The 14,121-nt window shown below is 45.3% G+C and overlaps 1 protein-coding gene across 1 annotated transcript; it reads left to right on the forward strand.

The window, feature by feature from the left end:
- Positions 1-1,945: 1,945 nt before the first annotated feature.
- On the forward strand, positions 1,946-8,271 carry LYZ (lysozyme). Its single transcript, XM_059816138.1, is given in 6 exon segments — positions 1,946-1,966; positions 4,367-4,397; positions 4,400-4,495; positions 5,641-5,646; positions 5,952-6,041; positions 8,189-8,271. Coding segments are annotated over 6 exon segments (327 nt in total).
- Positions 8,272-14,121: the final 5,850 nt, after the last annotated feature.

Raw genomic sequence — 14,121 nt, forward strand, 5'->3', positions numbered from 1 at the left:
TGCGAGCTTTTCCCTGTGTGTGAATGCAGAATTGCCTTTGCTGTTTTCTCTCTCTCATGCACTCAGGACTGTTTTCAATACCAGAGAAAAAGAGGAGCCCTCTACTCAGCACAGGGGGAGTTGTCATTCCTACAAAATAAAGGATGCAGTCCTAAAAGTTCATAGCCTCAGGGTCTGAAAGATGGTCAGGAACTGCGTATACAGTATTAGGCTTCTTTAAACACAGCTGTTGAAAAAGAAAGGTGTTCTTGGCCAAGATACTACTAGTTACTATTCTTATGGTAGGAGAGTGTTAGACTGACTGGGGAAGAGACAGTAAATGAAAGTAGTTTCTTCTCTTCTGCTTTCCTTCCTGAGCCCCAAAGGAATGAAGGCGAAAGTGGCATCTTCCATCCATGGTTATTACTAAGACGAGCCGGAAAATACTCTTCAGCTCCAGCCACAGGAGTGTCTCAAAGCGTCTGTGGGTGGTGAATGCACTCACTTAACCGTGACAAAAGCATGTTCTGAATAACGTGTTTTGGGTTTATAGAATCAACCTGAACTGGAAGCAAAACTAACGCTTTCTAGTTTTACTTCCTTTGGAATGTGTTGGGGTTATTTGCCAGCTCAAAAGGTGAAGTGGAGCAACTATACAGAAGACCTAGAAAAGCAGTTAGTTCCCAGATGACTGTAGCTGGAGATAATTTTGGGGGGATTTGTCCATAAATATTGTAATTTTTAGTCATTACTTTGGTGAATAATTTTGCTTCAGCTTTTTGAGCTTTCATTGAAAGACAGACAAACCCTCCCTTTGTACCCCCCCAAAAACTGTAGCTTCTCAAGGAATATCATAAAATAATTACAAATGTGAATCAAAGCAGTATTGTTTTCCAGACTTTCCCCACAGCCTGAAACAACAGTTCTGAGAGGCACAAATAAGATGTTGAATGCTGCAGTTTTACCATGATATTTAAAATGTCAGTGTTGCTAATTACTTCAAATGCTCTTTATTTTTGCGAAATTTGCAGCCAGCATCCTTTGCCTGCATTCTCACACTGTGAATGCTTATGCTATTGAAAATGCCTACAGGTAGTCAGACCTTCAGTTCCTCCCCTGACAACTCTTAGGGCTGTTGTGATGAGCAGGACAGGACCTTTCTTAAAGGTAACCTTTCATGAAGGAAATTTTAACTTTCCATTAAATAGAGGAAAAAATGGAGAGAATAGAGATGTATTTCATTTTCCCCAATAGCAAAGGTAATGGAATTTAAAGAGTAGTTACAAAAATAGAAATTAATACCTGGGTTAATTTCTACAGTAAGAGAGCACAGGAGCTCTAGATCTATATGAACATGCCATTTTTAAAACAACTCTACAAGTGTAAACCTTTATTGCCATTCCTCTCCTCAAAACCAGGGCAACCTGTGGTCGGTGTGAGGTGGCTGATGGCCACTCCTGCAGCTACTGTACTTTGAGCCTTTTGCCACTGCAATGACAACTGTTCCCAGGGGCTGCTCTTGCGGAGTGTATCGCTGCAGGCGTGTCACCACCAGTCCCGCCTAGCCCCTTCCCTCACCAGTAGCCGGAGCGTTCCTGCTGGTGCGTTGGGCAGGTGTGCTGAAAGCTTCTTCCCAGCCTAGCTTGGAGCAGGAATGGTCCTGGAGAAGGAGCGTGTAGCCCTGCCCACCATCGGTGCTCACTGACCCACTTCCGAGTGCCTCCTGCTGCTGGAGACCCCCCTCCCTCTCCTGGCCACAGGCACGGGCTGGGGGATGTCCATCCCTGTGAAGAAGCAAGGGGAATGCAGTTCCCCACAAAATACCAACAAGGAGGGGATCAGCGGACAGATTAGAGGACAACACCTGCAAGACTATTCCCTTCTACTGCAGTGCTGTGGGCAACAGCAGGATAAGAGCTTGCAGTTGTTTGTGAGGTGGAGGTAAAAGGGAATGAGGCCACGGACCATGAAGAAGGTGCTGATGGTGGTAATGGGCTGGCCTGGAGGGAGGGGGATAAAGGAGGTTTGGGATTTTGTTTCCTTTCAATTTAAGCAGGCGTGGGCAGGGTGACTGGGGGGCATCACCCTTACGAGGCTTAACAAGAACATGCTTCATGGACACCTTGCAAGAATTTCTGCGACGCATCACTGTTTCGGCAGACTTCATAGGAATTTGCAGTATTGGTTCAAACAAAAGTCAAATTCCTGCCGGGGCTGGGCTTATTCACCTTTGTAATGGGCAAGGTGTTTCCCCCAGTCATGCTGTGGGCTGTGGTTTAAAGGCATTCATAGCTGGTGAGGAGTGAAGCAATCTCTGATTACACAGGTTTGCAGGTTGACAGGACTGGAGGCCATGGGCACAAACTGAAACGCAGGAGGTTCCCTCTGAACATCAGGAAAACACTTTTTCACGGTGGGGGTGACCGAGCACTGGCACAGGTTGCCCGGGGAGGGTGTGGAGTCTCCATCCTTGAAGACATTCAAAAGCTGTCTGGACATGCTCCTGGGCAAGCGGCTGTAGGTGGCCCTGCTTGCGCGTAGGGGTTGGAACAGATGACCTCCAGAGGTCCCTTCCCACCTCAACCATCCTGTGATACCCTGAAGTTCAAAGCATGGCTTCAAGCACCCCATTTGTTACTCAGCATTAAAACAAGCAGATCAGCCAGGGTTGGTACATCTGCAGCCATCAGACCACCACTGGCAAGGGAATGAGGCAGTAACAGTGAATATTCCTGCTTGACCACCAGAAAGCCACACATTTCTGCATTGGTATTTAGAAATACTAATTGTGGATTGCAAGACAGGAGTGTCTTAAGATTTTTGTTTCTTCCCTGTTGGTGACAGCACAGTTCTGGTTATTGCAGTCAACTTATTTATAAGAGGATAAAAATAATGAGGATACCAAATCTAAATTTGAAGACTAAGAAAGTTTTAGCTGCATTTATCATTAAGACATTGAGACCTTTACTGCATAGCTATGGTATTTAGGTGTCCCTTTGCCTAGTTACTTATTGCCCTCAGCAGAGGTCAGACAAGAACCCAGGTCTCCCAGGCTACTTGATTGACTATGAGGCAACATTAATCCTCAAAAAGGAGAAAAAAAGTGTAATTTACAGTTGTTAAAGTGAACTAGCTGATATCATGATGCAATCGGTATCATCAAGGGGCTTAGCGTGGAAGATGGAGCCTAGGGATGGTGTTAGAAGCTGCTGTTCTCTAATAGAGTTGCGATTTGAAGTGGGACACTCTGAAGGGCTGATCTCTTAAAGAAGTTGCTGAACATGACAAGAGACCATATTTCAGCCCACCTATCGAAGTGCCTGTAATTCCCCATGCAAAGGTGCCCTAACAAAGCAAATCAAATGAGATTGTGTGCTGGCCCACTGCTTCTTGTCAGCACTTTCCTTCTGAAATGAATTTAGCAGATCTGAATTTCAAAGTCTAATAAAAAGTAACCAGCTTTGAATGTCATTAAAAAGTAGATCTGCTTGCAGTAGCTCAGCTTCCCTATGCCCATTTAAAAAAAAAAAAACTGTACAAGCTGAACCTCAGGGCTCCAGATTAGCTGTAAAACTGACTTCTCTGTATTAATTCCACAATCAAAACATGAAGAATATGTAGGTGCTGGTGGCTAGTGCAGAGGGGTTTTCATGCTTCACCCTTTGGGGAGAACTTAGACAAGGGTTGATTCATCAGGGGCGTCAAGGAATCTGCATGTGCTTCTTTCTCCCGTTACTCCTGCGTGATGCTCCACCTCATTTGCTAGTGACTGGCTCCACGGCCCCCTTGCACCCCAAGCCCTGATAAACCCAGCATTGCTCCCAACACCGTGTAAGAACACACGACAAGCACCATGATGAGGTTGCTCATATCGATACACATATGATGTATTGCCATACTTCAGCACTTGACTAGAAGAACCACCTTTGCAGAGCCAGAGGATAACACAGTAATTATGCCAATTAAAACTTCTTTATCTCCTAAGGCTGTTTTTGTTAGGTTGTTAATGGTGATATATTTATGATGACCAGTAACTGTGCAGTAAGACCAGGACTTTCATAATAATTTCATAATAAATCTGAGTAGCAGAGTTTAGATAGCCAAATCCCTCTTTGGTAGGTATTGTGACAGAGTTTAAACAAAATTCTTCTGAGATAATGTTATTCTGTCCTCCTATGGCTTTCCACATTGTATAAGATATTTGACAATTTTGGAGTGATGTTTTAAGTATTGGGAAATGCCCATGTACTGAAGAGGCTGCGTTTTTGGTTACTGCGGAGCAGAGGAACCAAAAGGGGGTGGGAGAAGGTTAAGAGATGAGACAAGTGCAGGAGAGCCTGCAATCTCAGTGTTAAGAGGCTGTGTGCACTACTCTGGCAACATCAAGTCTTGGCTAATCCTTGTGTTTTGCCTCCTACCCCGGCTGCTCAGGGGAAGGTCTATGAGCGGTGTGAGCTGGCAGCAGCTATGAAGCATCTTGGACCAAATAACTTTTGAGGACACAGCCTGGGACTCTGTAAGTCTGCTCTCATGACTTCCAGGAAGCACATGGGGTGGGAATTTCCATTTAACAAGCTTTGCTAAAGTGAGCAGGCTCATGTGAATGCTGGAGCTTCAAGGTTAAGATCCCGTATCGGGTTAGTCCATCTCTGCTGGCACAGACTGCAGGTATTTTCTACAGCTTTTCTCCTTACTGTCTCTTCCCCTGCCGCTCTTCCACAGTCTAATAGAGCTGTGGTCATCAGGAAGCTTTTCCCAGAAGCAGCCTGTCTCATCATACCTCCCCAGTTTCTAGTTGCACTGCTTTTACTTGCTGCAGTTCCCTCCTCTGCCGGTCATCTCCCTGCAGTGGCTGCGCAGCTGGAGCGGGGCAGGCAGGTGAAGCTGTGGAGCAAGCAGGAGTGGGGATGCAGAGCAAGACAGACGGACGGGCAGAGGCACTGCTGTGGGACCTAGAGACAAGGAGTATGGGCAGTGGCAACACACTATCGTTAAACCCATTTCATTCAGAAGGAAGCACGCACGGGCTCTTATCCTGGATCTGGGGAGCAATCCATGTGTTGGCCATGGGATGTCCACATTTCAAATGAGAATCACTGTCCCCATCCCTCCTTCCTGCTGCCCTGACGCAGATGCAGTGGCATGTCAATAGGACAAAATAGGCCAGGTAAGTCATAAGGAGGGAAAGCCAAAGCCCCGAGAGTGGCCCCTCACCAAAACCTCTGCTCCTGCCTTGGTGAGCAGGTATTTGTGCAGCGAGACACTCCATGGGAGCATGCCTGGCGGCAGGAGCAAAGTGAGCAGGTCTGTTTGGATACATCTGCAATGGCCAAAAGCACCCTCGGGGCCACCCGTGAGAGCAGTTCTGCCTGCTAGGGCTCTCAACAGCTTCAAAGCATGACAGGAGCTGCCGCTGCAGAGCACACCCTGCCTGCCACAGCCCACCCGCTAGTCCACGTCCCAGGAGATGTGTGTGCAGCTGGGCCGCCCGTATAAGCCAGCAAAGAGGCAAGGTTATCTTTAGCAGAGTATTTTTTCTGGCCATTCCCAGGGTCTGCATTTTCACCCTTAGGGCAGTAACGATGGTGAGAAGGCCCCAACACGGCACTGGTTTCCCAAGTTTCCCTTGTGAAATCTTACTTGCGCTTCACTTCTGCCCAGGCGAAGGCCAGCATTGATTAAATACGGTCAGAACCACTGCATAAATTGGATGTGGTAGTATTTTCCTCGGTTGTTTTTGCGGAAATATATTTTGGGCTTGATTTGTGCTTCTATATAGAGGGAGCAATGTACAGAAGCATACTGGAATTTTTTTCCAAGAGTAGAAATCCCATGTTGAGTTTTCCAAGGACATGTTGAAGTTAAGATATATTGCATGTGTTTTTCATATTTGGTTGGGTTAACGAATAAAAGGACCACGCCCCTATCATGTGTATTCCCTATACAATCATCTTTTTGATTTTCTGTATCAGAATCGTGGATCTTACAGACCAACAGCCGCTGGTGGTGCGATGGTGGCAGGACTCCGAGGGCCAAGCACATGTGCAATACCCCCTGCTCAGGTGAGCGCAGTTTCTACAGGTAGTGCTGTGATAGGCGGCCCTCTCATATTCCAGCTGCAAATAGATTAGTGAAGGCTGGTGACAGCCCTGTCTTTAATATACAAAGCAGAACAACATTCAAGCCCACTGTTCCCCCTTTCCAAAGGGAGATCACACATGGGAGGAAAAGGTTTCTTTACAGCAGGAACTGCATCATTCCCCTTTTTGTCTGTCTTCATGTTTCTAGAGTAAAGAGGTTTCCACAGAAGCCGTTTACTAATTAGCAGTTACACTAATCTCAGGAAATCTCATTTTTCTTTGAAGACAGTGAGAGCTTGACTGCTTGCCAAAGACGGGCCCACATGCCAGTCTTGCCAACTTGCTCTGTTTTAACAAGAAGAGCTGTAACGCTTCAGAGCTGAGCAGCACTATCCACATAAGATCTAGTTCATGCAAGGAACGGGGTAGGGAATTTTTGCTTCCCAGGAGTGGATTAGGCATGGCATTCACCATCTTCTCATCTGCCAGGAGCCCGGACACACGCTTTGGGGGGCCACGGGAAGGGCAGCTCTGGAAAGCGGTTTGCAGGCAGGGTCTGGCTGCAGCTCCTTAGAGGAGCTCCCCGGTCCATTGTAGGAATGGACAGGGGTGGGCTGACGGGAGGGTACAGCTGGGGCATGGAGCGACCCTGCAAATCAGCAACCCCCTCAGACTCACCTCCTTCTGAAACGGAGAAATTAATTACCCTTGGGTCAGCACAGCCCCCTGCGTGTGACCCTGTTTAGGAGCCGCACGGGCATCGCTCCGGAGTCACCAGCAGTTCAGAGAGAGCTGGTGGGCTTATTCAGAGATACAGCGCAAACCCACGTCAACATGGACTTCTGCCTTCATTCAGCCCAGCAGGCAGGCATGCTCCCTGCCCCAAAGTGAATCAATAATGAAAAGTAACGTCAGATGCTCTTCAGGCCTGCCACTTCTGGTAATTAGCATGGTTTTAAGAGCCGTTTGTCCTCTGCTGCTGTTCGGAGTACCGTGAGAAGCTGTCTGCCTTCCTACAAGAACAAGGAAACATTTTGATCGTATATTCTGTTATATTCAGCTGTGCTAGAAAACAATGTAAATAATGGGTGCTACTAAACCAGCTCATTCTGATGAAGACAAGGACTGCTGACACAAGTTGCTCACACCTAAGCAGGATGAAATGGTGTCAGCTAATTTTTAATACCTTGTTCACCCAGAGAACCATCAGGTTCACAGAACAAACAAAACAGAAACAGCTGAAATCTTTCCTTCTCATGTCTTTTTATACTTTTTTTAATTATAGGTGTTACTGGCATACAACTTTGAGCCAGAGGCATAATGTGTTAGCTTGTGGTGGGATATCCCTTTTGCTGTACTAGAGCACAACTGAATGAATAGTTATCTACCAAGAAGACCAACTGACAACGCAGTTATTTACCCGTGGGCATAGGAGCTTGGTTGCAAATTAACCATAAAACAGCAGCAGAAACTAGTTTGTTGTCACCCTAGTAGCTTCATTCTATATTTTAACTTTATCCTGCAAAGATAAATGCATGAAATACAGCATCCTCTCTTGCAGCCTAGTTTATTTTGCATCATTTGTGGACTTGCTTCACTTACTCTACTTGTATTCTGGTAACTGAAAGTTGCCAGAGGAAAATTCTTTGCTTTTCCTTGGAAACTAGAAAAAGAAGAACACAGAAATTGCCACACACCTCAGCCCTTTGGTTCTTGTTGTCTAGAAGACAACAGGATGATGTCTTACCAAAGAAAGTTATATCCTCTCTACTCCAGAGATGTACAAAGATTTCTGGAGCAGCCAGCCCATAGACGGAGTATTTTGAAGTTTAGAGTGGCTGTGCAACTTTCAGCATGCTTGCCACCTTCCTTTTTCCCTATTTTGTGTGTTTTATAGGCTTTTCCCTCCCACTGTATCTGTCTGGTCAGCACATACTGTTCCCTCATTGGGACTGCTCTGTGCAGGATGCCTCATTTAACCAGGCACCGCGTAGGTCCTTGGGAATGGCTCGTACTAAAACTGGTGAACACCAACCCACACTCTAGCTAAGGGTGTGTTTGAAGACTATTAAAGTAAAAATCTGAAAGAAGAAAAAATATTGACGTAATTCCCTGCTTCTTTTCTTAAGCACTACCGAGCTCAGCCAGAACAGCATCCGTGACCTGCGCGCAGAGGACTGTCAACAACGGGAATGGCCCGAGTGTGCGGTAGGTTTCGGTGGGTTGAAAAGACTAAGCTGCATTTGTAGAACACAGGCAGCCAAGAGAGGGAATATCATTTTAAGCTAACCAAGCTTAGAAAGGACAAGCACATTGTTGAAACAACAAAGTCAGTACCGAGCCCGCGGTCGGGACGGTTTTCCGAGATGAATGACTCAATAACAACTATTTTGTTATCAAGTAGGCATTCTTTAATACAGCGCTGGGTAGCACTGGCGATTGCTCCGCCACGAGTGCTCCAGCGGGTCAGCAAAGCACCTCAGTTCATATACAGAAACATCATACATATTCATCAGATTTCTGGAAAGGGCAGTCTTATGTGGATGAGTTCCTGGAAACCATTTACATAGTCCGAGCATGCGCCGTAAAATTAGGGTGAGGGTCTTTTCACCCTCCGGTGGTCGTCCGTAGTCTTCCTCACACTGTCCGCTAGTTGAACTTTGGGCTTCCTTTGTCCATATGTGGTCATGGAATTAGCTCATCCATCCTTTGGCCCCGGAATGTTACAAGAGGGTCAGTTTAAACTGGTTCTTCGGCGCTTATCTTGACACAAACGTCCTGAGTCCCTGTTATCAGTGATATACTCGGGAGGCTTAATGAGCTATCTCAAGGCCTCGTTGATCTTGCCAGGCAAGAAGTTACATGTTTCAGCACATCCTGTTATCAACTCTGCTGGGCAAATAACTAAAACTATGCAAGTAAAGCTTTTATGTATCACAGTAGGGTCCCAGCCAGGGACTGTCAGGGATTTAACCCTTCATTCCCGCTTTTCTTTAAACTTTGTAAATTCCTTTACAAAGATTCTAAATTGTCATATTTCATTACCGTAGGCAAAGCCCAAACTCTCATAGTCAGTTTCTTCAGCTTATACCACAAAAGGCAATTGACGGCTGTTAGTCTAGTAACAAATACCAACAGCATCAAAAGTGGGTGAACTAAAACATTCAGTTTTTTCTGCAGAGGGTGAGTATCCTGAAAAGATATGCCACCAATGATGGGCGGTATCAGATTCAATTTGACTAGACAGTCCAACAAGTTTGTCTCTAGCTATTGTTGTTTTAATGATAGATTCTGCTAGTGTCTTATTTCGTTTCCTTAAATGTTCTCAAAGTTCCTGAGATTGATTCAATATCTCGTTTAATTTCTTTAGAGATAAACTTGCACGTCTTTTAAATTTAAACTCTCATAATGCCAAAACATTGCCACTTGCTCCTCTGTATATGCAAAGAATGAGTAGGTTTGTCCATACCAAGTTACATGAGTTGTATTTTTAAGGCATCCTGTGAATGGGGTGGTCACGTTATATTCTTCAACTACTGATCGATTGTTAGTCACTAAGCACACATATCTAGCATTAACCTCTACAAACATTTCGAACACATTAGGAGACAGGATCGTCCATTTACAACTATTAACAGAATGTTCTAACAAGCAGGGTTCTTATAACTGGGATTGTTGTCCACACAAGATGCAGTCAGGGGTAGTCTCACAAAGATCTAAATCGTATGTTTTATTATTATTCCCAATATACTTCCCTTGGAATTCCGGTAACCGATATTCTAGGTTCTCTTGACCCGAAAAGAGTGTTGGCGGAATTAAAAATTTACACATTATTTCAGGGTCGGTTACATTATATAATACTAATTTTCCTGCACACCACATATCTTAGCACTGCACAAATTGCGAATAGGCTTTTATCCAGTGTCTAGGATGGACCCATTGTCCAAATAGTTTCCTCCACATGAACTCATTATTACCCATTAAGTAGGACTGCACCTTATTCTTTTGTTCCAATTGCCACATAGTTTGTAGGGTACAAACAGTCCAATCCATAAATTTTGTCAAATTTTTAAGTGATTGTACCTGGGCAACTGTACTTTTATTAAAGAGATATAAGGACTCCTTATCATATTTTAAGGTCTGTATCTGAGGATTAAAGGTGGTTGGCATCCATTCAGCCTGAATCTTGATTGCTTGAGCTACATCGAATCCTGCTGCTCCAACTTTGTTCCTTAAAGTCTCTAAATCTACTGAATTTATGAGTCCTATTCCAGTTCCTACACCTCCGATCAAAGTGTCATACCAAGCTCGTTTGGCTCTACAGGGAGGTGTGGCTGGAAAGGAGATGTTAAAGAACAACATATGTTTTTGTCTAATCCAGTTGATGGTAACCTGATTAGTTGGTCCTGATTCACAGTGGGTTGTGGATTTAACAACGTTAAGGAAGCCACCACTCCAGCAGTCCTATTAACATTTCCATTTGTACACATTAGTGTATCCCAGTTACCGATCTTCCAAGTGTGTGTCTCATTTATAGGGGTGTCATTCCGAAGGAAGCACTCCTTCATCTGCAGTGGAGATCTTATCCCTTTGACTGCACAGCATTTTAAGGTGACATCTGTTACCACAGTGACATTCATCAAATTTGAGCATAATACAAAGGTCATTCTGTGCCATCCTGTCAATTTACTACTTCTAATATAGGGTTTCCACAGAGAACAGTTTTCAGAGAAGTTGACTGATGTCCCGGTGTTGTTTCCCCAAACCCATCTGAAACCACCCACTGATTCATTTGTTTTTTCTCAAGGGCCAACTGGGAGTGAATGCACTTATCAACGCAAGGCTGAAGCATAGCAACATTAATATTTGTTTCGGATCAGTCTTACAGACGTGGGTCCTACGGGTTGGGATTTCCACGATCCACCAGGTGGTTTCTTAATTCTTGAATAGTGGATCCAAGCAGCGTGCTTCTCAAGCTTGACTCCAGTGTAGGTCGTGAGTAGAACTTGAAAGGGGCTGCTGCTCCACTTCTCTTCGAGAGGATCACCTAAAATAGTTTTAACATAAACCCAATCCCCAGGTTTAAACGAATGCACCAGGGAATCCAAACCCCATGCTCTAGTAGACATTACTAATCTATTTACTTCTTGTAATTGCTTCCCTAATGCAATCAGATATTGTTGTATATTAATTTCTCCTACTTGGGTGAGATCTTGCCCTTGATATCTAGTTTGAAATGGTCTTCTCTATAAAATTTCCTTAAGTTTTTCCTTAGTTCTTGGTTTGACTCGGAGCTTTAGTAACACGATAGAGGGCTTGATCCTACCTTAAAATGGTTTCCTGGCAAATCTTACTTAATTGTGTCTTTATTAAATGATTCATCTTTTCCACTTGCCCACTCGCTTGTGGGCGATAAGCTGTGTGCAATTTCCAATTATTTTCTAAAATTTACTAACTTGTTGAACTACTTGTGACACAAAGTGTGATCTCCTATCAGAGGAGATCACTTCTGGCACTCCAAATCAGGAAAGGGAGACTGTTGTGCATGACTGCACATGTTCAGCTTCCTCCAGCGGCTCCCCCTTCAAGTCAGGCCTGCTTGCATACACGGCCTCAATGGTCTCTATACAGTCATGCACAACAGTCTCCCTTTCCTGCTCACCACTTAGAAAAGAAGCGGGGTTAATAACGGTAGATGTGACAATTTCAACATCACCTTTTACGTGGGTTACCGTCACCAGCTTGCCCAACCTCGGGCAATCCTTTTTCCAGTGCCCCATTTGCTTGCAATAAGCACACTGATCTTTCAGGAGGGGTTGATTGCCCCCAGGTGGGGCACTTACACCACTTCTCATGGCTCCCCTCCCTCCAACACTGTTGTTTCCTGATGGGTGCCAAGAGGGTACCTGGCCCCCTATGGTGCGTAAGGCAGTCACTGTAGCATTGGCAATTGTTTTGCTCATTACTCTCTCTTTCTGACTATCCCTATTCCGATACACTTGCCAGGCAGTCTCCAGCAATTTCTCTAAATCTCTCATATCTGTCCCTTGCACTTTCTGTAACTTTTTCCTGATATCATCCGCCGACTGTCCCAAAAACAGGAGTATCAAATGACCCTTTGCCTCCTGAGAGGTAGGGTCTAAACGGGTATATTTCTGCATTCCTTCTTTTAATCGGTTCAAAAAATCAGTAGGGGATTCTTTTCTATTTTGTTTAATTTCATACAATTTAGACCAATTCACTGATTTTGGGACAGCATTTCTTATTCCATAAGCAATCCATTCCCTGTACCGCACCAATAAATCCCGGGCTCCCATCTGGTTAGGCTCCCAACCGGGATTAGTGATCGGAACATGGTTATCCACTGTTCCTGGCAGAGTTCCAGCCAAAACCAGAGCCTGCACCTGGGCTCTGGCCGCTCTCACAACCATCTGCTTCTCTGACTCACTAAACACCACATCCAACATTGCATCCACATCCTCCCAATCAGGGTCCTGAGTTTTAACAATCAATTCAAATCCTTTAGCAACCTTTTCGGGATCATCCCGATAATCCCCTGCAATAGCTCGCCAACCATCTAAATCCGCTAAAGTGAAAGGTACTTTAATTCTGACAGGTCCTCCCGCTCCCATTGCCTGTCTTGGTGGAGCCTGTATGATAGGTCCCATCTTACTTCGAGTTCTGGTAATGATGGGAGAAAATCCAACATTAATCTCTTCCCTTTCCCTTGTCCCTGATTCTTCACACCCAACAGCACCAGCATCTCCTTCTCTATCACCTTCTTCTGGTGGACACAAACAATCCTCTAATCTCTCATTCTGTGAGCCAGTCTTTAAACATCTTTGTCCAATGCTACAAGCTGAGCAACATCTTTTTAGCTTCCCATTTTGCTTATTGTTCTCTTTTTCTATCGCCAGGACCATAGGGTCCTGGGGTGCTAAATTGATTCCGCATACTTTCTGCCACTCAAGGTGATTTTGCAAAGTGAAAAACATATCTGCATAAACCACTTCATCCCATTTTCCTTCTCGGCGCAGAAATAACATGAGCTGCAACGAAGTGTTATACCTTAAAGTTCCGTTAAAAGGCCATTTTTCTCCATCATCTAGCTTATATAAAGGCCACCACTGGTTACAATATTTAATTAAGGTTTTACGATTTACGCTCCCTCCAAGTGGTTCCCCGATATCTTTCCAGTGGGCTAAAATGCAGCCCAAAGGGCTCTTTTTCAACAGTCCGCCTTGTTGGTTCCCCATTCTAAATTTATACGACACAAGGACAGGGGTCGGGGCACGAACACTGCACACAACTAACAATTACTATCACAGATACAGTAACCGCTATTAAACCCCGGGTAACAAATGTCGACTTAGGGTGATCAGAGATTTTCAAATATGCGCATATCAGACATATGCGTGCACCACACACGCGTATGTAAACCGCAATCAGATACACATGCACAAACAAACGACCGTACCAACCAAATGATCAATACAATCATGCAACGTAGTAACCAAGCGATCAATAGAAATCATACACGCAACTGTATGCCACCCGGCGGGGTTCTCACGAACCGCGACTTCGGAGCAGCTTCAAACGACCGGTCCAAAACACGAGAACGCCTGTTCTGACCAGAGGTCCGTGCCTGTCCCCGCGGGGATGCGCCGAATCGGTGAGTCCCTCCCGAGGATTCTCCGGGGCCGGCCTCGGGAGTCGCCGACTCAGAGGTTCCTGCAGCCGGACGGAGGTGGTCCCGTCCGGGTCGCCAAAACCGAAACCACAATGTGGGTACCGAGCCGGCGGTCGGGAGGGTTTTCCGAGGTGAATGACTCCGCAACAACTGGTTTGCTATCAAGCAGGCATTCTTCAGTACAGCGCGGGGCAGCACTGGCGATTGCTCCGCCACGAGTGCTCCAGCGGGTCAGCAAAGCACCTCAGTTCATGTGCAGAAACATCATACATATCCATCACAGTCCTGGAAAGGGCGGTCTTATGTGGATGAGTTCCCGGAAACCATTTACATAGCCCAAGCATGTGCAGTAAAATTAGGGTGAGGGTCTTT

This window comes from Gavia stellata, chromosome 4, assembly GCF_030936135.1.
Source record: "Gavia stellata isolate bGavSte3 chromosome 4, bGavSte3.hap2, whole genome shotgun sequence".
Taxonomy (NCBI): domain Eukaryota; kingdom Metazoa; phylum Chordata; class Aves; order Gaviiformes; family Gaviidae; genus Gavia; species Gavia stellata.